A 22,606-nucleotide genomic window follows, 5' to 3' on the forward strand; every position below is an offset into this window, starting at 1 on the left:
CCCTGGAAAGCATGGGGTGCCGACTGCGGGGGAGCACTGGGCTGGAGAGCTGGGAGGGTGCGGGGGCTCTGTGTCAGGGTAGGCTGACTGAGCAGAGTCCAGGCTGAGCAGCTCTGGACACAGTGGGCAGAAAGGAGGGGCAGGCATGCTTCTGGCTGCAGACAGAAGGAGACAGAGAAGGAGAGGAGGGAGCGGATAGGAGGGAAACCGGAGAGGCCAAGGCTGAGGAATCCAGGGCAGGAAGGTGGAAGGTAGAGGATACTGGTGACTGCAGGGGAGCTGGGCCTTCTGAGAGCTGGGCACTAGAGCCAGCACTGGGGGAGGTGGCAGTGCAGCAGCAAATGTCCCCTGATCAGGGAGAGGCAGGGAGGCCTGAGGGCATGTGGGTTCAGGGTAGAGAAGTAGGCAAGAGGGTACACACGGGTATATGTGTGAACACAAAAACGTGAAAGATGGCCGGGCGCTGTGGCTTATACCTGTAATCCTAGCACTTTGGGAGGCTGAGTGTGGATCACCTGAGGTCAGGAGTTCGAGACCAGCCTGACTAACATGGTGACTAACTTGACTAAAAATACAAAAGTTAGCCAGGCATGGTGGCACGTGCCTGTAATCCCAGCTACTCGGGAGGCTGAGGCAGGAGAAGCGCTTGAGCCTGGGAGACAGAGGTTGCAGTGAGCCAAGATCGTGCTACTGGACTCCAGCCTGGGTGACAGAGTGAGACCCTGTCTCAAAAACCAAAACAAAAAAAACATGGAAGATGCCTCCATGTGCACATACTCTCAGAAACATACAAAACCAGCCCTGACACATAGAAACACAGACTTGCAGAAACACAGGCCCCCCACCAACACTCACATGTGTACACACATGCACAGATGCACAGACACATACAGCCATATAGATGCAGGCAGGCACACATGCAGAAAGGGAGCCAGTGTTCTTATGTAAGCAGATACATGTACAGCCACAGCCAGCCAGACCTCTAGTAGGTCTGAGTACACACCCACACCAGGACACACCGTCACTTCTACATGAGTGTAAACTGTCTCACATACATGCACACCTTCCTGCCAAAACAGACTCATCTGTAGACACATATACACAGAGGTCTGCACTCACTGCGAAGGCAATGCTGTCCACACACACCCAAGTGGAATGCACCCATGAAGCACACACACCCATGCAGCTTGCAGACACCCCCACAGCACAGTCACCCATGCAGTACACACACCCCTGCAGCTTGCAGACACCCCCACAGCACAGTCACCCATGCAGTACACACACCCATGCAGCTTGCAGACACCCCCACAGCACAGTCACCCATGCAGCACACACATCCACATGGCACCATGACCAACCCCCGGGAAGGCAGCTCTGGGTACCCCATAAGAAGCAGCCTGGCTCTGGAACCCCAGTACCGGGGCTTGCCTGAGAAAGTGAGATGCAAACCGCGGCCATTGCCCAACATACCCACCCTGCCAGCCCCGGGTCAGGAAGGAGCCAGGGCCAGGCCTCGCGTGCCCGCCCACACATCTGTTGCCACCAGCAGCAGACACCCGGCCACCGACGCAGACAGCTGGGATTGCAAGGGATCTTGCAAAATCTCCCGTCCCTCAGGGTTCAGCTAAAGCGTCTCTTTGCCCAAGGAAACTCCCCAGGATCCTGTAGGGACTCCTAACCTTCTTTTGGAATTCTGGTTTCACATTGCCCAGCTGTGTGACATTGGGCAAGGCACTTCACCTCTCTGTGCTTCATGTCCACCTGGGTAAAATAGGGATAACAAGAGCATGTGTTGAATATACAGTCATGCACCGCGTAACATTTTTGTCAATGATGAACCACATATATGATGGTGGTCCTATAAGATTATAATAGAGCTCAAAGGTTCCTGTCGTCTAGTGATGTCTGGATGATCCGACCTTGTATAGACCTAGGCTAGTGTGTTAGTGTGTGCGTGCTGGTCATAGTTTTGGTGGGTTTTTGTTTTTGTTTTTTGAGACAGCGTCTTGCTCTGTTGCCCATGCTAGAGTGCAGTGGCACAAACACAGTTCACTGCAGCCTTGACCTCCTGAGCTCAAGCAATCCTCTAACTCCGGGAGCACAGGTGTGTACCACTATGCCCAGCTAATTTTTATTTTTTGTAGAGACGGGGTCTTGCCATGTTGCCCATGCTGGTCTCGAATTCCTGGGCTCAGGTAGTCCTTCTGCTTTAGCCTCCCAAAGTGCTAGGATTATAGGCATGACTCACTGTGCCCGGCTTGGTCTTAGTTTTTCAACAAAAATGTTTAAAAAGTTTTTAAAAATTTAATTTTAAAATAGAAAAAAGTTTATGCAGTAAGGATATAAAGAAATATTTTTGTATAGCTGTACAATGTGTTTTAAGCTGAGTGTTAATACAAGAGTTAAAAATTAAAAAAAAAAGTTTACAAAGTAAATGTTACAGTAAGTGAAAGTTCATTTCTCATTGAAGAAAGAAAAATATTTTTAATAAATTTAGTGTAGCCTACGTATACAGTGTTTATCAAGTCTACAGTAATGTATGGTAATGTCCTAAGCCTTCACATTCACTCACCACTCACTCACTGACTCACTCTGAGCAACTTTTAGTCTTGCAAGCTTTATTCATGGTAAGTGTCCTATACTGGTATTTTTTATTTTGTTTTGTTTCTGAGATGGAGTCTCGCCCTGTCCCCTAGGCGGGAATGCAGTGGTGTGATCTCAGCTCACTGCAACCTACGCCTTCCAGGTTCAAGCAATTGTCCTGCCTCAGCCCCCTGAGTAGCTAGGATTACAGGCGTGCACCACCAGGCCTGGCTAATTTTTGTATTTTTAGTAGAGATGGGGTTTTACCATGTTGGCCAGGCTGGTCGCAAACTCCTGAACTCGTGATCTGCCCACCTCAGCCTCCCAAAGTGTTGGGATTACAGGCGTGAGCCACCACGCCCGGTGGGTGTACTGTTTTTATAATTAATTAATTTATTGAGAGACAGAGTCTTGCTCTGTCGCCCAGGCTGGAGTGCAGTGGCATGATCATAACTCACTGCAGCCTTCAACTCCTGGACTCAAGTGATCCTCCCTCCTCAGCCTCTTGAGTAGCTGAGTAGCTAGGACTACAAGGCACACACCACCATGCCCAGCTTTTTTTTTTTTTAAGACAGAGTCTCATTCTGTCACCCAGGCTGGAGTGCAGTGGTGTGATCTCGGCTCACTGCAACCTCCGCCTCCCAGGTTCAAGTGATTCTCCTGCCTCAGTCTCCCTGGTAGCTGGGACTACAGGCACGTGCCACCATACCCAGCTACTTTTTTTTTTTTTTTGGTATTTTTAGTAGAGAAGGGGTTTCACCATGTTGGTCAGGATGGTCTCAATCTCTTGACCATGTGATCCACCCGCCTCAGCCTCCCAAACTGCTGGGATTACAGATGTGAGCCACATGCCCAGCTATTTTAAAATTATTATTATTATTGTATAGATGGGCTTTTGCCATGCTGTCCAGACTGGTCTCCATCTGGGTAAAACTCCTAGGCTCAAGTGATTCTCCTGCCTCAACCTCCCAAAGTGCTGGAGTTACACGGTGAGCCACCACACCTGGTTATGCTTTTTTTATACCGCATTTTTACTGTGCCTTGTCTATGTTTAGGTACACAAGCACTTGCCATTGCATTACAACTGCCTACAGTATTCACTACAGAAACATGCTGTACAGGTTTGTAGCCCAGGAGCAGGTGCGTAGTAGGCTATCCCAGCTAGGTTTGTGTGAGTACACTCTATAATGTTCACACAACAACCAAATCGCCTAAAGATGCATTTCTCCGAACGTATTGCCTCTCTTTAAGCAACATGTAGACTGTATGGATGTGAATTAACCAAGCACAACACCTGCCCTCCCATACAGGCAAATGAGGGAAGCGGCTTCCCTGTGCTTGCTCAGTAAGCCAGCCACAGATGGCTCAGCATCCCCTGGTACCCCTTTCTCCCCTTTCTCCTGCCTCCTGCTCAGGCCCTTCCCACCGGGCAGAATCCTGGGTCCCAGAGGAAGATGAAGAGCACGTACAGTTTCTTCTCACCTCTACAGAGGACCAAAAAGCCAGCTGTGGAACCACTTGGCAAGCACGGGACCTGGTGGCCCCGCCTGCCAGGGAGGAAGATGAGGACTTTAAATCCTGAATCTCTGCTCCAGTATTTCAGAGGAGGGGAATTCAGGAGTTCACTTCCTCTGTCTTGGCATGAAGATGAGAAAGGGTGGAAGTAAGCCGCTGACTCTGCCTGGCTGAGGTTTCCTCATCTCCCGTCCCCACCCACCCAGGCCCACATCCTCCCTGCAGATGCTGGGCACTAGGCTGGTAGTTGGAGGGCTGAGAGCCCCTTCCCTCTCCCTGAGGGACCGTGGGCAGGCCCCTCCCTGGGACCTGCTGCCATCTTTATGAGGACAGGCACTTCGGCTCCCCAGCCTGTGCTGATGTGGACCGGTGACCAAGAGCTCCCAGGGTGCAGGATGTGGGCTGCGTGCCAGAGAGTGCCGCCAACCTCAGTTATGAATGACCCACATGGAGCCCAACCCCAGACCCAGGCTGACCAGACCAGCTTTCTGTGCCCCAGGACTCTCTGGGGGCCTGGATAGGACAAGGAGGTAGCTCTGTGCGTCTCCACCTTAACTTGACAGAGCTCAAGGTCAGTCTGTCTGACCTGACACACAGCATCAGCTGCATGTAAGATTCACATCCTGTGTGTAAGGTCACATTCCTGGAAGGCGCCCCCCACCTTCTCACCTGTGTGTCCCTGGGACACCTCCCAAGCTCTGTGCCCCTGAGCCCAGCTTGTTCTCATGATCTCCCCAGCACTCCTAGGAAGATGGCCCTATCTGTAGCCTGCTGGAGGCAAAGAGCCGGCCCAGTGACTCCTAAGGACCCTATTATGTCGGAGCTAAAAATCCTCCACACAGACACACGGGTATGTGGCAGAGACACACGGGAACACTGACCTCAGGCCTGTGTGTGAGTCAGAGCAGCCCGCAGTGATGCGCCTGTGGCCCCTCACCCAGGCCAGCCACCTGGACAACCCCAAGAACTAGCCGAGGCCAGGCTGGGACTTGGTATGAGGGACCCAAGAGAGGCCTGAGGCCCTTGGTGAGCCGGGGTGACAGGAACACCAAACCAGGCAATGACTCACAGGCAGACAGACAGATGGTGAGACCCCCAGGGCTGGATGAGGGGCTGGGAGCCCACTAGCTATAGGTTAAGCAGCCCCAAGAATCCTGACTCTGAAGCCCCCACTTCAAGCCCAGACATCCCCCAAGCCAGGTCCCACACCAGACCCTCAAAAGAGAGGAACTGGGACTCTCACCCCCCTCAACCTCACCCCCCCAACAAGAGACAAACTCGGCCTGGCGTGGCACTTTGGGAGGCCAAGGCAGGCGGATCACTTGAGGTCAGGAGTTCAAGACCACCCTGGCCAATGCGGTGAAACCCTGTCTCTACTAAAAATACAAAAATTAGCCTGGCATCGTGGCGGCCCCCTGTAATCCCAGCTATTCAGGAGGTTGAGACAGGAGAATCTCTTGAACCCGGGAGGTGGAGGTTGCAGTGAGCTGAGATTGTGCCACTGCACTCCAGCCTGGGCGACAGAGCAAGACTCCATTAAAAAAAAAAAAAAAAAAAGTCAAACTCCAAAGAAATGCCCCCTTCCCCGTGTTCCTGAAGGAGCTGTCTCCTAGGTCTCCATGCACATGGGAAAACTGAGGCTGAAGGGAAGGGCTGGCCCGGGCAGCCCCTGCTGCTCACTCACCAGGCTGTGCTGTGCTCTTGGCTCCTGTGATCTGCAGCTCCAGGCCCCAGACCCCTGGTCCCCAGGAGCAGGGCGGGCGCATTGCCAGAGGCCTGTCCCTGTTCTGGCTTTTCTGAGGAGCCACCACGACCTCTGAGTACACAGAAGTCACACCCTTCTTCCCTGCCTGAGCATGGGCGGGTCTGGGCTGAGGGTACCCGATAGTCCCCCTGGGGCATCTGTGGGGCCTCATCAGGCCATGGCAGGATCCCAGCCTCACCAAGCAGGGTGGCGGCCCCTGAGGAGCGAGCGGGCTCCAGGTGGCCTCCAGGTCCCTGTCCCGTCCTCCTGGCCCTGAACCTTAGGAGTGACTCCAGGAGAGCCCTGGTGGTAAGAACCGACTGATCTCTTAGCCAACAAGAGGGACAGCCAGAACTCAGGCAAGGCCCAGAAGAAAGCAGGCAGTGGGCTAGAAGAAAGCAGGCAGCGGGCTGAAAGAAAGAAAAGTGCTTTTGGGCCCTCCTTGGTGGGTTTCATAGCAGGCTGGCCATATCCACAGTGACAGGGAAGGCTGGGAGACTCCCCAAATAGGAGGGTCTGGGAGTCTCTGCCCAGGTTCAGAACCCTATGGGCTATTTGGAAGCTATTCTGAAATCTGGGAACAGCCCAGATTTCAAAGGCAGGCATGGGAATGGGAATCACGTGACTTTGGCTAAGTCATGTCACCTCTCAAAGCTTCGGTTCCTCATCTGGAAAATGGTGATAGTTTACTGAGCTGTGGTGAGAGGCGAATGAGGCGAAGCCAGGTGAGCCCGGCCCCTAGCCAGCTACACAGAGAGAGACCAAGACCTCAGATAGAGGGGACCATGAGGTGGAGCCATGGCTGAGACTCAGACCCAGAGGACCCCCAAGGACCATAGCCCAACCCAGTCACTACAAAGTCCTTTATTAACAAGTCAATAAAAACGGAAGAGAGAGATGTCAAAATACTTTTCTCGGAGGCCCCAGGAGGGAGAGGCACTGTCAGGACTCACCTGGCCAGGGAAGGCAACCCCACCAGAGGCAGAACAGAGGTCAGGGCCCTGTCTGGGGGACAGCTGACCCAGGAAGGCTGAGGGGGATGGCTCGGGCCTCAGGCAGGGACTGTGCAAACGCCGAGGCCGCGCAGGGAGTGATGGTTTGGGGGCTTAAGCCCCGAGCACCGTGTTCCCCTGTGTGGGCAGACATGCAGTCAGGCTAGCACCTGCCCACTCCACCTGCGAGTGCACACAGGTGTCTGCGTAAAAGCCGGTGCCCGCACGCAGCTTACATACAGAGAGCGGAACGAGGGTCCCCAGCAGAACAGGGGGCTCATTCCAGAGCTTAAGGAAATAGCTTTAGAGAAGTCTTTGGAAGCCTGGGTCGAGGGGAGAGCAGGGTGGCTGCTCTGTTCCCCATGGGACTCAAGAAGCCAGTCCTTCCTGCCGCCGCTGGAGGACCTCGATGACGCTGCCAATACCGTCCTCGGGCACCTGAGGGCAGGTGGGCAGGAGGGAAGGGTCAAGGCAGAAGCTGACCAAGGCCACCCCTGACTTCCTGGCCCAGCTGAGACTACCTCCAGCCGCCCACATTTCTGGGCCTCACTCTCCCCTCAGGAGCTCCCCCAGCCCCAGCCCATGGTGCTCACCAGGGCGTGGTCGAAGTTGAAGGTGCTGATGTAGTAGGCAGAGATGTCAGCGGCTGCCAGGGGCCCCGCGATCTGCGCCACAATGCCACATTCATCTGAGGGTGGTGGAGGAGGGGCACATGTGGCACATGCCGGTTGCTCCCAGACACTCCCCAACCCCCCAACACCGGGAACGGCCCTCACCAAAGCCCAGGGGCTGTCCACCGATGCGCACCATCCTCCACAGCTCCCCTGAGGAGCTGGTCAGCAGCAGGTCACTGGGGAACCTGGGGAGGGAGATGGGTGATGGGCAGGGCACCCCCATCCACCCCTGCCTGACCATGAGCTCTGGGACAGGTATACCTGCTGACCTCAAAGTCTGATGCCCCACCTCCTCCCTGCCTGGACTGGCTGGGGTCTGGGGCCCACCCGGGGTCAGGGGTCACCTACTTTTTCTGTGTTTCAGCATCCATGACAATGGAGATATAACCCTCGATGAGGGAGAAGGCAAAGAACGTGATGGAGCTGGGTTCAGGACTGCTAGAGGCTGCCTCCTTGGGGGTGCTGGGGAGGGATGGGAGGTTTAGGGGCTCTGCCAGGCACCCAGCCTACTGCCCGTGCTGGAGGACCCCGATCAGCCTCCAGAACCCTGGGAAGGAGCTGGCATGGTGGCCTGGGCAGGCTCTGCTGTCTCTGCTACCCGCCCAAGGGTCCAGCCCTCTGGAAGGTGGGGGTGGGGACAGGGGAGGACAATGAACCCAGCCTGTGCCAAAAACAAAGGACCCCACGGTTAGCGGGCCAGACCAGGGCACGGCTCAGAGGACACCACTGGAAAGGGATCCAGCTTTGGGGCAAGAACCTTCCCCGAACATCAGTGAAGCACAAGTGAGTGTCATGGGCTGCCAGGAATCCCAAGAGAGGACAAGGGAGAGTTGCAAAACTGATGGATGGGCAGAAGGTGGGGGGACGGACTGTAGGGAACAGTGGCGTGAGGACAAAGATGAAGTTCCAAGGTCCACCTGTGCGAGTAGAAGAGGACGTCTATGAGGGTGGTAGCGATGGCTGGAAGCGTCTCAGGGTCCAGTGTGAGGACACAGAAGCGGTTCTGTGGGCTCTGGATGGGATGCACCGTGGGGCTGGGCCCTGCTGGAGGACAGCAGCAGGTGAAAAGGTGTCCATGGGCTGGGGCGCCCCCTGGTGGCCAGTCAGGGAGAGGCGTGGGCCCGGGGCGGGTCTTGCTATCCAGGAACTGGCCAGGGTCCTCCTGCCCCATTGCTGCCCACAAGGGAAGAGATCCAGTGGGAAGAGGAGGCCCTGCCCAAGTCCAGGTGTCAGAGGGCGGCCCTCACCATGCTGAGTGCGGGGAAAGCCATTACTGGAATCATCCCTCGTCACAGGCACAGGCTCTCCGCCCACCTCGCGGTAAATGTCGAACTCCTGGGCCAGCGTGTGGATCACTACGGACAGGTCCTGCTCCCGCACCTGGGCCACAGCAGATGGCACATCACATGGGCTCCCAGGTACCTATATCCACCCTGCTCTGCATCAGCACTAGCAGGAAACTCACCAGGATGAAGTCCGTCTGGTAAGTGGACAGCATCAGCACAGACACATGGTGCTCGGCCAGTGGCGCGATGACCGAGCGGGCGATCTTGGTGACCCCAGCAGCCTGCACTGCCGCACCGCTGTGAGACGACACGTTCAGCACCAGCCATGTGGCCTCCGCTACTTGCAGAAACTCAGATGGGGGCAGCTCTGTGGGCAGGGGACATGTCAGGTCAGGGTCTGCAAGGCTGGCCCCTGCCCCTCTCTGAGCCTCAGTTTCCCTCTCTGTGCCTCGGAGGGCTCCATCAAGGTAAGGGCAGGTCTGGAGGCTGGGACTGTCTCCCCCTAGTTCTGCTCCTGAAGTCCCTATGTGTGCAAAGACTGAGAAAGGCTTCAAGCGCTGGCCTGGTGGCATAGAAACTTCCCACTTAAGATCAGAGGTCCAGATTCAGACAGACCTGGGTTCAAATCCCAGCTTTGTTAATTTGTCTTGTGACCTGGGGCAGGTGGTTTGAGTCTCAGTTTCCTCATCTGTAAAATGGGAGGACAATATCTACCTCACTACGGTGTCTTCTGTGGGTTAGCAGAAGCTATATACCACACGGCACCACCAGGGGGCATTCGCAGATCAGGTTGGCTGGGGGACTGCCTTCCCCCTTTTGCAGACCCAGACTTCCCTGAAGTGAAAACAGGGAAACTAAGGCCTGCAGTGGAGCAGGGGGACAGGCCAAGCTCCAACTAGCTCGCCTGAGACTCCAAGCCTGTGAGGATGGGCCGGGCCAGCAGCAGGAGGAGGAGCTGGGCGTCAGCTCCAGGGCCCAGGGAGGGCCCAGGCTGGCGTCCAGTGCTGAGCAGGGGCCAGGGCCTGGGTGGCTGCTATTCACCCCAGCACAGCCAGGAGGCCTCCAGGACCCTCCCCTGAGATGGCTGCCTACTCCTGCATTCCTTCCCTCAGACTCCTGGAGTTCCCAGACCAGCAGGGGAGGAGGTGACCCAAACCAGGGAGATAAGACCAGGAGGACATAATACCCAGGGACTTCTAACAGCAGCACTTGCCTGGAACCATAACAGAGGCCCTTCTGCAGGCCTGACTGCTGAGTGCCCTTCAGCGGTTTTGAGTTTATAAAGCCCTCATGGGACCCTGTTTATCAGAACCAGAACTATACCCATTTTACATAAAACAGCTCAGAGAGGGGAAGTGATTTGCTCAAGGGCACACAGCCAAGGAGTGGTGGAGTAGGATTCGAACCCTGACACATCTGCTTTTAAGGCTTAAGCTCTTGGTACGGATCCCAGCAACTGGTGAGAACCCTACAGAAGGGGAGCGCCACAAGCCCCTCCCGTACTCCCGTTCCCCAGACCAGCCCCCACCTTTAAAGCCCTCCTCATCCACCATAAGCGTGTAATCCTCAGGGGTCTCCGTCAGGCTGAAGAACTTGCACCTGGTTGGGGGTGGGGAGCATCTTCAGTTTCGTGTGGAGAACTGGGGATCGGGAGTGGATTTCTCTCCAACTGCCCCGAGACACCCCTGCGACCCCGGGCCAGCGCCTTCCTGCCCCCTCGGCCTTTAATTTCCAGGGCAATGGGATATTAGGCCCATCTCCGGGGTTGGGGGCTACTTTCCGGCCTCCCGACCTCTCCAGGAGCCTTCCACCCCTCTACTCCTCGAGGGAGGAGAGGTTCACACCCGCGGCGACAGCCTTAGGGGCGTCGGACCTTGGACCCCCTAGTCCAGCCCCTCTGACCTGAAGGGAGGTGTCCTGGAAGGAGCTCCCCGGAGTGACCAGGTAGGAATGCCCACATTTGACACCACTGAGTTAAGCATTGCCCATCCCAGGCTGTTTGCGCTTTGCCCCTCGGAGGGGGCCTCACGGGGCCGGATAGGCTGTGGTCCCCCAGGCCGGATGGCGGCCGGAAGGGGAGAGCCCTCCCCACCCGCTCCCGCCCCCCTGCCTGCCTGCCTTACGGCGATCCTAATCCTCCGACCCTGGCCCCGAGCGACAGCAGAGCCCCCAGCCCCCATCTGCGCTCCCGAACCCGGGCGCGCACCGGCTGCGGTGGGGCAGGAAGAGCAGCTTGATGAGCGGGTGGGTGTAGAGCCAGAGACCCGGACGGGCGACGCTCAGCACCCGCACCCGGTGTTCTAGGATGTGCAGCTCCATCGCGGCTCGCGCGGACCCGACCCCACCGCCAACTAGACCCAGGCCGCGCGGGAGGCGGGGCGGCGGGGGTGGTGCCCGAGCCTTAAAGGAGCCGCTGCGCGGCCGCGTCCACGCCGCCCGCTACGCGGCTGACCCACCAGCCCAGCCAGGCGCGGCGTCCAGCTCTTTGACGGCCACGCCCCGCGGGAAGAGAAGACTATTGGGTGGTCACGCCTCCTCCTAATACCAGAACCGCTTTCCAGCCCACCGAGACCGCCCCGAACGGCTCCGCCTTTTTTAGCACTGGCTCGGGGATAGACCCCACCCCGTCTGACTCCTCCAGGTCCCGCCCCTGACGCGCCCCCTCCCTGGGCTCCGCCCTTCCCGCGGAACGCCGGCTGCGGAGCGGGTGGGAGCAGCCCGGAGGCTAGGGGACGTTTCTGTCCTTCTGGCACACACGTGGGTTTTATGATTGAGGTCCTTGAGACAAAAGGACCACGAAACGAACTGGAGCTCGGCTGGCACCAGAACGCTGCCCCCAAACCCCTGGAGCGATGAGAGGCATAGGTCGGCTTTGCAGCGGCCGTCCACCGGGCACCTTTAGCTCTCCTGCCTCTGATGGCTGCAGGGGGCAGGGCCGCCAGCACAGGATTGCGATTGATACCTACCCTTCCCCGCTTGCGAGGGGGCTGCCAAGTTGAAACTGGTAGCCCCACTTGTTCCTTTCATCCAACTTTCAAAATAGAAGGCTCCCCACCAGGGACACACAGAGATAGAATTCTAGCCACCTCTGCCTGAGCGACATACTTTGGGTTAGGGGGCTAGAGGTGGCCAAGGCCTAAGACTTGAGGTCCCTCGATACAAACAAAACCCAAAAGTGCTTGAGCCAGTGATGCCCAGTGCTCAAACTTTGGTGGGGGAGGCCCATGCAGCTGAGGTTCAGTGAGTACTCAGACCTCAAGCCTGAAACTTGAGCCCCAAAGCCTGCAGCCGTTAGCTGGCCTGTGCACATCTAAACTTGCTTCAGGTTCAAGGAGGCCCCCAGCACTGGCAGACACCCCAGATCTTATCAGGCCCCCACAGGTCTAAGACCCCAAGGCTGAGCAGGCATCAGCATGTCCATGTTGGCTCCATGCAGGGCCAAGAATGCTCCAGGGGACCCTTGTTTGCCCCGAGCACCCTGAGGCCTCAGATGTGAGGCTTTGAACCAAGTAGATTAAAGCAGGCCTCAGGCCTGATTGGGACCCAGCAGGCCTGAGCAGGCCCTCTGCCTGCTCTGGAGCCCCCACCACAGGCAGATAGAAGCCAAGCTAAGCCTCCTCCCTGGACTCTCGGGCTTGACACATTCCTGTGGAACGCTGTGTAGCCACCACATCCTGGCCTATCCCCTGGAGGACTAGGGGAAGGAGGAGCTTCTCAAAGGCTGAGCCCATCTCATCAATGGCAGGTGCAGATAGAGTGGGAAACCACAGGGCTGAGGGGAAGGAGGCAGGAAGTGGGGTGGCCTACCCTGATAGTCTCTTGAGACCCTTCACCTCTCTAGGCCTCAGTATCCCCAGCTGCACCAGGACAGGATGTTCCAGGCCCAGGCGAAGCCTGAAAGCTCCCAGGGAGGCTCTGCTCCTCCCTCTCCTGCCCCCTCCCGCTCTGGCCTGGCCTGGCCCAGCTTGGTCATCTGCCAGGAACAGCGCTATTGTTTGACTGGAAAAGCTGCTTCCTCAGCAGAAGGGGGGCCTCTCCCAGGGACACCCTGTCCTTGCCCTCACCAGTCATCAGGTTGTGACCGCAGTGCCTGCCTGGGCCCTCAAGGGCAGAGTTAGGTCTCCTGGAGCCCTGGTCAGGAGAGGAAGCTGAGTGAGGGGCTCTTGGTGCAAATCTGGCTGAGGCTGGGTGGTTCCTTTCCCGCTCAGCTCATGTTTCCTCATCTGTAAAATGAGGCTAATCAAGCCTACTTGACCAATTCAGCCTGGCACTTGGCAAGTGTTCAGTAAATCGAAAGTGGCATTTTATCAAAGATCCACACTTCGCCCCTCTCCCTGAGGGCTGAGCCTGTAAGGACATTCACGGTGCTCCACCCTGGGCCCCATCCCTGACCTCAACCCAGAATGAGCTCTCAGAAACTTACTGGAGCCTGAGGTAGCATCCAGGGCAGGCCTTGAAGGAGGAAGACCCTGAAACCTCCTCCTTAGGAGTCCCTGCCCCCTTGGTGGTGGGTGAGGATGAGGCCTAGGGAGCATACCCTGCTCTGCCCAGCACTGAGCTCCAGCCCTGGTGTTCCTTATGTCTACCCTGGCAGAAGGTAGACATAAGGCAGTGGGGATGGGGTGAGTGAAAATGGGGGTTAAGAATGGGGACTGGCGGCCGGGCGCGGTGGCTCAAGCCTGTAATCCCAGCACTTTGGGAGGCCGAGACGGGCGGATCACGAGGTCAGGAGATCGAGACCATCCTGGCTAACACGGTGAAACCCCGTCTCTACTAAAAACTACAAAAAACGAGCCAGGCGACGAGGCAGGCGCCTGTAGTCCCAGCTACTTGGGAGGCGGAGGCAGGAGAATGGCGTAAAACCTGGAAGGCAGAGCTTGCAGTGAGCTGAGATCCGGCCACCGCACTCCAGCCTGGGCGACAGAGCCAGACTCCGTCTCAAAAAAAAAAAAAAAAAAAAAGAATGGGGACTGGCCAGGGACTTGGCATGTCCTCTGGTAAAGGTACCTCTCGGAGAGACTCTGGTGCTGGGCTGGAGCCCAGGAGGAGGGGCTCTGTAGGGCAGAGAAGAGATGCTGAGCACCAAGGTGACCAAGGTGGTATACGAGCTGTCTACACAAGGCTGTTTATTTCTGTACAAAACCATGTTTCTATTTTACACAAAGAACACCCCACCCTTTCCCCTCACACCAGTACCCTAACGCTGGGGAGCATCCCCCCAGGAGGAAGGGGCTGAAGGAGGCCCCACCCCCAGGCCCTAGCTTCTGCCTGCCCTGGCTGGGCCACCCCGAGTGCCACTGTAAAGAAAATAAATAAGGAGACTCAGGCAGAATCTGTGTTGGACCAGCCAGACTCCAGCCCAGTGGCCAGGCGGCTTGGCCCTCAGAGGGGGGGCAGGCCGTGGAATGTCAGTTCATGAACTGTGTAGGTATGTGGAGACCCCGCCCTGGAGGCCTGAGCTGCCAGGGTTACAAGTAGGTATCCTCACTCTCTTGGGATGTCAGGCTCTCCTGGGAGCGGTGGTGGGCTGACACCTGGGGAGCCGAATCCTGAGGGGCTGAGTCCTGGGGGCCTGAGTCCTTCGGGGGCACATGCTGTGGGGGACATGCATCTCCTGCAGCGGCCACCACCATGGCTTGATTTGGGGCTGGGGGCTTCTCCAGCTGCCCTCTCGCCTTCATCTGCTTCCGCTGCTCCTTCTGGGCCTGCTTGGGTGGCTTGGGCTTGGCTTTGGAGCCAGGGAGGGGGACATCTGGGGGCAGGCGGATGGACGGTGAAGGTTGTAGGGCAGGCCGGGGACCAGGTTCTGCGTCCAAGATGGCCTTGGCACCATGCAGCCTGGGCGAGGAGCAGCACTGCAGCTCACCCCGGGTCTCCTGCCAGCGCCGCAGCTGGATGAGGTGTTCACGCTCAATCTGGCGCTCTGTCACAGGCAACTCCACCACCTGTCGGGGCAGTGACACAGGCAAGTGGGCGCCAAGAAGAAGGACCTTCCCCTTCTGCCTCCCAGCCTGGGCCCCCAGTCTTTCTGAGCATCCCCCAGCCCTGGCCACTAAACACTGACCTCAGGAAGGATGAGGGTCTAGTCCCAAGCTGCAGTCACAAGCCCCAGAGCTGAGTGCTAGGTGAGCTGGACACTTGAGACTCACCGCCTCAGAGGAGAAAGCTGCCCACATCTTCACGAGTCCACCTGCCTGACTATGGGGCTGAAGGGGTAAGATCCAGATAGACAAAAACCTGCCCTCTGCCAACCTGTCCTCCACCACTGCCCAGGGTAGCCTGGCTGCTTAGGCTCAAATTCCAGCTCCACCTGGGTGGGTGACTTTAAGGGGAGTTGCTTAGTGATTCTGCCTCTGTGAGCCTCCATTTGCTCATGTGTAAAAGCTGGCCACGCATGTTCCATCTAATTGCCCCTGAGAGACAAGTATCCATAAAGAAAGAAGAAAGGGAAATAAGAGCTAAGGCTGTGAATGGGGTACCAGGGAGGAAGAGGGGGCCGTGGGTCAGCACTCTTCATTCCCAAGCGGCTCGGATCCAGAAGGCCCTGCAGAGCCAGGCCTCTCTGTGTCCCATGCTCCTCACCAGACAGAAGGATGAGGTCCACCCACATGTTCTGGGCCGCCTAGCAATGGTCCTGGCATAGGTGACCCACCCTCAGGGGCTGAGGGTTAGAGGGACCCCCTTCAAAGGGCCCCCACCTGTCTTCCTCCCTCCCCGTGGTAAGGGGCAGGCGCGGGCTATACCTCCTGGACCAGGAAGGCCTCCTGCATGATCTTGGGGCTAAGGCTCCGCAGTCGCTCGATGGTCTCATACTGGCCCTGGCAGGCTTTGACCTTCTCGGGGGAGCCCAGCGCATGCTTCAGCAGCACCAGCCCTACCCGGAAGATGATCTTGACTCCTGCATGGGGGATGGGCAGTTAAGTACAAGGAGCCTTTTGGGAGTTTCTCTGCAAAGAGAGGCCCCCCTGTGGGCCTCTGTGGGCTGCTGGGAACAGGCGTGCTCCCCCCAAGCCCAGCCCAGTACCTTCGCAGAAGAACATGTCCCAGACGCGTAGCACAGAGCTCCAGGGCAAGGTGCGGGAGAAGGCGCACATGAACCACTCTGTCATATAGAGGAGCGGGTCGATCTTCTGACGGCTGAGGTGCTTGTGGGCCACCGGCGACACCTTCTGCAACAGCGAGAAGAGGATCTCCCCATCCAACTGGATCGCCTCCTGGGGAGACACCAAGGCCACGGGACCATGACCGTGGGCTGCAGGAGCCAGGGCAGGGACTACACCCCAGCACCCAGCACCCAGCACCCAGCAGGCTCAGGCAGGTACCGCCTGCAGGGTGTCTGCCTTTGCCAGGTGCTAGGATACAATGATGAGCAAACCAAAGCCAGCTGGTCCCCCGGAGTAGCTTATCCCAAGAAGGGCACATGAGCAAAAGAGGCTGGGGAGGGGAGGGGCTGAGTGCCTCTAACAAGGCTGGGGCAGGACTGCTCTCTAGCATGTGCTGGAGGGCCTCGTCTGTCTGGATCAAGAAAGCTCCCTCAGGGCTAAAAGCTGAAGCAAAAGAGAAGTTTGTAGGGGACAGCACGGGGATGAGAGCTTCCAGGCAGATTTTAGCCTAGGCTAAGGCCAAGGGAGGGAGGAATTTGGTGCCCTGGAAGAACTTCAATCCTGCCAAGTGGCCAGAGCACCTAGAAGCTGAGATGAAAGTCAGTGTAGAAGGGATAACATCGCAGTCCAAGAGACCTAACCCTGGCAGGCCTTGGGACTTCAGCCTGAAGGCAACATAAGGCCGGGCAGTTTTTAACCTGGGCAGGAGTTACTATGAGAGAAGGGCCTGGAGGGGCCACAGAGGGTGTCCAGCCTGGGGCAGGTCCCAGGCCAGGCGACCACTCACCAGTTTCTCGCTGTAGTAGCCAGGCAGGTACTTCTCACAGATCTGTACCAGGCACCAGAAGGCTTGCTGTGGGCGAGAGAGACGTGAGGCCTTGCCATTGGGGGTTCCCCACCCACCCTTCTGCCAGCCCGGGGCCTGGTGGTACCTCAGCAGGCATGTGCATGAGCAAGACGGCGGCAATGGGAGCCTGGGCCTGGCAGTAGCCCTCCTCGGGCCGGCACAGCGTGTAGGCCTTCAGCACACGGAATAGGTCCCGCTGGCTGTGGAGAGGCCAGGCAGAGCAGTGACGACCGGGGTGACTCTGCTACCCACGGCCTTTACCTGTGCCCCACTGGACCAGCCTGCCTCAGAATCTGCATCTCCCTTGAGAGGGGAGGTGATCTGCTTGTGGTCACCAAGGGATCAGTCTCCTACTGGAGCACATGGACTCTCACGTGCCCAGAGGAAGGAGGTGGGAAAGGCCTCCCCCATGACAAGGGAGGGCAGAGGCTCAAAGAGAAAACAGGGAGCAGGGCCAGGGCAAGATGTAAGGCTGTGTCAGGGCTGGAAGTACGGGCCCCTCACTCAGCAGCTATGGCCCCTTGGCCAGGCCAGCTTTGTCCCTGCGCCTGTCTTGGTCCCCTTGCCTGCCCCATCTCTCCCCTGCATACCTTCCACTCACCCACCTCCCTCTATCCCTCTTTCTCCCCAACAAAACCTATTTCCCGAAGAGAGCCAGGCCGGGCAAGCTCTAACACTCTGGAGTCAATGAGGAAAGCCCCCCCTAGAGGTAAGAGGAGATGCTGAGAACATATATCAGAATCAAACCAAAAAAAGGGAAATGCTAAGAGTGGAGTTGGGGGCACCCAGCTTCTGAGGCCCTGAACTCACTGTAGCTCCTCAGACCCCTTAGAGACAGGGCCTAAAGACACCTCCCACCTCACAAGGCCCAGCCTGCTCACCCGTGGCCCCCCCGAGACACAAACATCTCATGGAATGGGAACTGCCGGTGCAGGTCACGCTCAATCACGTCCAGCCACTTGGGGTCCCCAGGGGACATGTCCAGCTCCTAGAAGCAAGGGCACATATTAGAGGCTGGGGAGGATGGAGGTGGGCATTGCTACCAGGACATGACTGCCCAGGGATTAGGGGAGGGAGGCCTCCACCAGGGGCAGTGCCCACCCAAGCCCATCACAGACTGGGCCTTCCCAAGGACAGGAAGAGAAGCTCAGGTAAGGACGCCTGGGCAGGGGCAAAGGGGCAAAGAGGGAAGAGCCCTGGAAACCTTAAACCTGGCTCTAGGAAGACCGATGCGGGCAAGAGTGTCTACTCCAGCTGTGGCTGGAAGGACCTCTAGACATTTCATTCAGGAGTCAGTTAGATACATTATGTCACATCCTTAAGACAGAAGGCTGCTTCTCTCAGCAATAGCTACCAGCTGTTCTCACTTCTCTGAGCCAGGCGCTAAGCTGGGCACAGGGTACCTGTGGACCTCACTGATCCTTCTTCTCAGCCTCCAGAGATAGGACCTATCATTATACCCTGTTCGCAGATGAGAAAACTGAGTGTCAAGGCCTCATGGCTAGAAAAATGGTGGAGCTGGGACTGGAAGCCAGGTCTGACTCAGAGCCGTCCATCCCAGCTCCTCAGCTACGTGCCTCCCTGTGCAGGTGGTGTCACCTATCCAGGAAGTGGAGTGTGTGTGAGATCTGCACAGAGCTCTTTTTGGAAGGACATGACATCTGTCAAACCTTAACCTCAGATACTTCTCTGGGTGCCGAGGTTTCAACAAAGTTTTACTCTTTTCTTTGAACCTCTGTAAACATTTCAGTATGGGCACCTTTACAAAACAACAAAACCATTACAAAAAGGAAAATCTTTTCTTGGTCATTTGAAATGTTCTCCACCTTGATTTGCATGTTGGTTACATGAATGTGTATTATTTATCAAAACTCACCGAACTGCATGCACATTCAAGATCTATGCATTTTATTGTATGTAAATTCATACCTCAATTTTTAAGAAAGAATGAAAAAATAAATAAGGAGGAAGCCCAGAGGGCTGAGCAAGGAAGCAGAATATTCACCAGAGGAACCAGAATGTGCTCAAAGGCATGGCCCAGGCACTTTCATGGGGGTGTTGGTTTAAGTACAAGTTGCCTGCAGGGCAGGGGCAGCATCAGGGAAGGCCCTCAGGAGGGAGGCCAGGTCCTCGGCAAACATACCCAGTGGGCACAGACCCAGGCCCTGCCCTGAATTGAAGAGCAGGTGACTTCACACAAGCCCCTTTCCCTCTCTGGCCCTCAGTGGGAGTGTCCTAGCACTAAGCTCAAGAACCTAGGGTGCCAGGAACTTGACTAGAGAGTAAGGACTGAGAGGAGCGGCTGACAGAGTGTTCAGGGCTGGAGGGGACAGGGAGGGGCTGGGGCCTCCACACAGAGCCCTAGAGCAGCCACATAGCGGAGAGATGGATGCATGCCTTTGGAGCCCCAAACACACTTGTGATGGGGGTCTGTACTGTGCACCTCTAGGTACTGTCTGAGCACAGTGCAGGTTTGCTTTTGTCAGAAAGGGGAAGAGGGCCCCACAAATTCTCCTAGCAGTTCCCATGAGGTAGAAACCCAAAAACCCCAAAAGTCAGTTTCTAGGATGTGTTCATCTGGTACCTCAGCAGCCTAAGGCGCTTGGCCACACATGGTTGGTGAGAAAGGAAAAGGGGGTAGCTGCAGATAGAAAGGGCATCGGCAGACAAGCAGGTACCACGGTCACGGGGCCTATAGCCTCCACGAGCCTGAGGGGTACTGGCGCCATCAGAATGTGAAGCCAGGGAAGAAAACCAGGTAAAAAATGACAAGGAGGTCCTGCCTGCCCAAGGAAGGAGGAAGAAATAGCACATGCAGGAGAAGAAGGAGCCACCAGGGCCTGCAGAGCCTGCCCTGAATGCTGAGGTTGGGATGGGCCACCTGGACTGGGTATTGAATGGAGGGCCCTGTGGGGAGAGAGCACAGAAACAGGTGCACGCTGCCATCACAGACCGCCACTGTGCCCTGCCTCGGCATAGGACCCACAGCAACCAGGGGAAGCTCCTCATGCTTCCTCTGGGTCACCACAGGCAAAGTCCTTCCAGGTGTGCTCACCAACCATTCTTCCAGCCCCCAGGACCGTGCAGAAACCCATCACCCAGCTTCGGTGCATCAAGAAGGCCTTCTCTGCAAATCCACCTCCCCACACGAGCAACCTTCCAGACCCCCTGGGGGTGGTTGATTCTTCTCCGGAAGCACAGCTCTGCATGCACATGCACACAGCTCTGCATTCTGCTGCACACACGCTCACACTTGCTGAACCACACAGCCAGGAGGCTGGCCAGGCCGCCCACGCTCTTGGCTCTCATGCCTGGCTCTGGCAGCCTGACATTAACTATGGACTTGGACTGGGGCTCCCACCCCTGAGCCTCCCGCTTTGCCCAGGATGCAGCCCCTCGAAATGGGAGAGATGTAGCCACTAGGAGGGAGACTCTGGAGTCGAGAGGCTGCTCCAGTGGGACCTGGTATTGGTACTCTGGGGAATAATCCAATCAGCCAGATTCAGACCTACCCCAGCCAGACACTCTACCAGCTTCCCTGCCCCTGCAAGTCCACGTGTTGCCAGCAAAAAGCTCTCACCCTCTCTAGGTCAACAGCAGGAACTCTAGGCTACCTTGCCCTGCTCCTGCCCAGTCATCTCAAGGAAAAGATTTGGCAGGACAGAAGTGTTCACTGAAGAAGCATGCGATATGTCAACAAAGAGCTGGTGGTAGGCAGCTCTTCTCTGTCTCACTGTCTGCCTGTCACCAGTCCCAAGGACCTGTGAGAAACCCTGATGCCTGGGGCCAGATCTGGCAGGTAAGCTAGGGCAACCCCAGGGAATCCAACTGCTTCCCCATAATTCCCTAGGGGAGCAGGCTGGAGGAGCTGCCCAGCTCTGAATGGAGAGGTATTTTACTCTGGCCGGCCATGGGGCAGGGAGCAGCAGGAGGAGTATCGGGACAGGAGGAGGGATGACAACAGAGGACACCCTCTCTGGCCACTGAGTGGCATCTGACCCCTTGAGATACTTGGGCAGTTCCCTTCAACCCCTTTGGGTTTGGCTCTGCTACACCCAGGGCTGATGACCCCAAAAGACACACAGGTGGGTTGTGCTGGCCAGGCTTGGACAAGGCAGGAGAAAGTAGAGGATGGGAGGCCAGGAGACATCGAAGGACCTGTGGTCCTGCTGGTCAAGCCCCCAAAGGCCCAGAGCACAGGGCCCAGAGTAGTCAGGGAAATGGTCTGAGTGTCCCCTCCTGATCACCAAGAGCAGGGATGTAGCCTACTGAGCCCAGGAAAGCAAAACCTGAGTGGTCATCAAGAGAAAGAGCTGGAATAGGGGGTAGCAAATCTGGCCATTCCACTGAGGGCTGCTCAGGGCTGGAGCCTCAGTTGTACAGAGCCTCCAGGAGACACAGGTACCCAGGACTGGGCCAGTGTGGCCTGCTGGGGCCTGGGCAGTTTGGCACATGACTGGAGGTTTTGTGGACAACTCATCCTGTGAGGTTCAGGTGAGCACATGGAGGATTGCTGCCATGGGGAGGATGCCCAGAGATGCGGAAGGGAGGGCAGGACAAAGGAAGGGAAACTTACATCGAACTTTCCAGGGTTCTGCTGTAACTTCACTTTGCCTCCTGACAGGTATTGCCAAGCACGGCCCCGCAGAGAAGGCGGGATGCCCTTTTGGCACCGCAGACGAATCTGAAAATCAAAAGGACAGCTGAGCCCATGCAGCCACCCAGGCAGCTCCCCCAGCCCAGACCCTTTGCCAGTGCATGGTGGGCCCTCAGTGCACACAGCAGCAAGAGCAGAAACAGGGAGAAAAGAGGACTTTCGCTGGGCAAGGTGGCTCACGCCTGTAATCCCAGCACTTTGGGAGGCCAAGGCGGGCGGATCACCTGAGGTCAGGAGTTCGAGACCAGCCTGGCCAACATGGTAAAACCCTGTCTCTACTAAAAACACAAAAATTAGCTGGGCATGGTGGTGGGCGCCTGTAATCCTAGCTACTTGGGAGGCTGCGGCAGAGAATCGCTTGAACCCAGGAGGCAGAGTTGCAGTGAGCCAAGATCACGCCATTGCACTCCAGCCAGGCGACAAAAGCAAAACTCCGTCTCCAAAAAAAAGAAGACTTTCCTACTGTTGCTACCATGTAGATCCTAAGATGTGGGGAGAGGAGGTGAATGCAGTTAGATATGCTAACACCAGGTGATGGCAGAGTCCCACATCCCTGGTGACAACACGGGCATTCCTGAGGTCTACCATGGAATTCCAGACCCTCATAACTATCTTCTGAATCAAAATGGAACCCTACAGGCGGGCACGCTGGCTCACGCCTGTAATCCCAGCACTCTGGGGAGGCCAAGAAGGGCAGATCACTTAAGGTCAGGAGTTCGAGACCAGCCTGGCCAACATGGTGAAACCCTGTCTCTACTAAAAATACAAAAAATTAGCCAGGCATGGTGGTTGGCACCTGTAATCTCAGCTACTTGGGAGGCTGAGGCATGAGAATTGCTTGAACCTAGGAGGTGGAGGTTGCAGTGAGCTGAGATCGTGCCACTGCACTCTAGCCTGGGCGATAGAGTGAGACTCTGTCTCAGAAAAGAAAAAGGAAAAGGAACCATTACAAGTTGGGTGAACCCCATGGTCTGTCGCCTGGGAGGGCACTGCACTGTGTGCGGCTCAGCTGCAGCCCCAGGGAAGGTAGCTCATGTGCCCAGAGGTGTTGCCCAGGCACTTTCTTTCTTTTTTTTTTTTTTCTTTTTTTTTTTTTTGAAACGGAGTCTGGCTCTGTTGCCCAGGCTGGAGTGCAGTGGCCGGATCTCAGCTCAGTGCAAGCTCTGCCTCCCGGGTTTACGCCATTCTCCTGCCTCAGCCTCCCG

The 22,606-nt window shown here is 56.8% G+C and overlaps 2 protein-coding genes across 9 annotated transcripts in view; both read right to left on the reverse strand.

Moving 5' to 3' along the window:
* Positions 1–6,690: 6,690 nt before the first annotated feature.
* CASTOR1 (cytosolic arginine sensor for mTORC1 subunit 1) lies at positions 6,691–11,339 on the reverse strand. Of its 8 annotated transcripts, none has more exons than XM_033233206.1 (9): positions 11,001–11,334; positions 10,323–10,393; positions 8,974–9,161; positions 8,756–8,888; positions 8,426–8,552; positions 7,857–7,970; positions 7,611–7,693; positions 7,428–7,522; positions 6,691–7,272 (listed from the first exon to the last, which is right to left on the reverse strand). In XM_033233206.1, the coding sequence occupies exons 1-9, from the start codon at positions 11,111–11,113 to the stop codon at positions 7,204–7,206; spliced, it is 993 nt and encodes a 330-aa protein (XP_033089097.1). In that variant the 5' UTR covers positions 11,114–11,334; the 3' UTR covers positions 6,691–7,203. The 8 variants fall into 8 exon arrangements, with proteins under 8 accessions (XP_033089097.1, XP_033089098.1, XP_033089093.1 ...); XM_033233207.1 differs by having other exon boundaries at positions 8,426–8,549; positions 11,001–11,326; XM_033233202.1 differs by lacking the exon at positions 11,001–11,334 and adding an exon at positions 10,697–10,873.
* Positions 11,340–13,903: 2,564 nt separating this feature from the next.
* TBC1D10A (TBC1 domain family member 10A) overlaps positions 13,904–22,606 on the reverse strand; it is a 35,344-nt gene continuing 26,641 nt past the window's right edge. The window contains exons 3-9 of the mRNA XM_033233210.1: positions 21,321–21,428; positions 17,626–17,732; positions 16,830–16,944; positions 16,685–16,750; positions 15,819–16,008; positions 15,538–15,692; positions 13,904–14,739 (exon numbers count right to left, since the gene is read on the reverse strand). Coding sequence (XP_033089101.1) covers positions 14,263–14,739; positions 15,538–15,692; positions 15,819–16,008; positions 16,685–16,750; positions 16,830–16,944; positions 17,626–17,732; positions 21,321–21,428 — 1,218 coding nt within the window. The 3' untranslated portion in view covers positions 13,904–14,262. The remainder of the gene's footprint in view (positions 14,740–15,537; positions 15,693–15,818; positions 16,009–16,684; positions 16,751–16,829; positions 16,945–17,625; positions 17,733–21,320; positions 21,429–22,606) is intronic.

This window comes from Trachypithecus francoisi, unplaced genomic scaffold, assembly GCF_009764315.1.
Source record: "Trachypithecus francoisi isolate TF-2019V2 unplaced genomic scaffold, Tfra_2.0 Lachesis_group14, whole genome shotgun sequence".
Taxonomy (NCBI): domain Eukaryota; kingdom Metazoa; phylum Chordata; class Mammalia; order Primates; family Cercopithecidae; genus Trachypithecus; species Trachypithecus francoisi.

Excerpts from the sequence above, each read along its gene's own strand:
- CASTOR1 (XM_033233206.1), bottom strand. The coding sequence starts at position 11,113 with ATGGAGCTGCACATCCTAGAACACCGGGTGCGGGTGCTGAGCGTCGCC. Across the intron at positions 7,694-7,856 it reads GATGCTGAAACACAGAAAAA|GTTCCCCAGTGACCTGCTGC; the intron begins GTAGGTGACCCC and ends CTCCCTCCCCAG. Across the intron at positions 7,273-7,427 it reads TCAACTTCGACCACGCCCTG|GTGCCCGAGGACGGTATTGG; the intron begins GTGAGCACCATG and ends ACCTGCCCTCAG.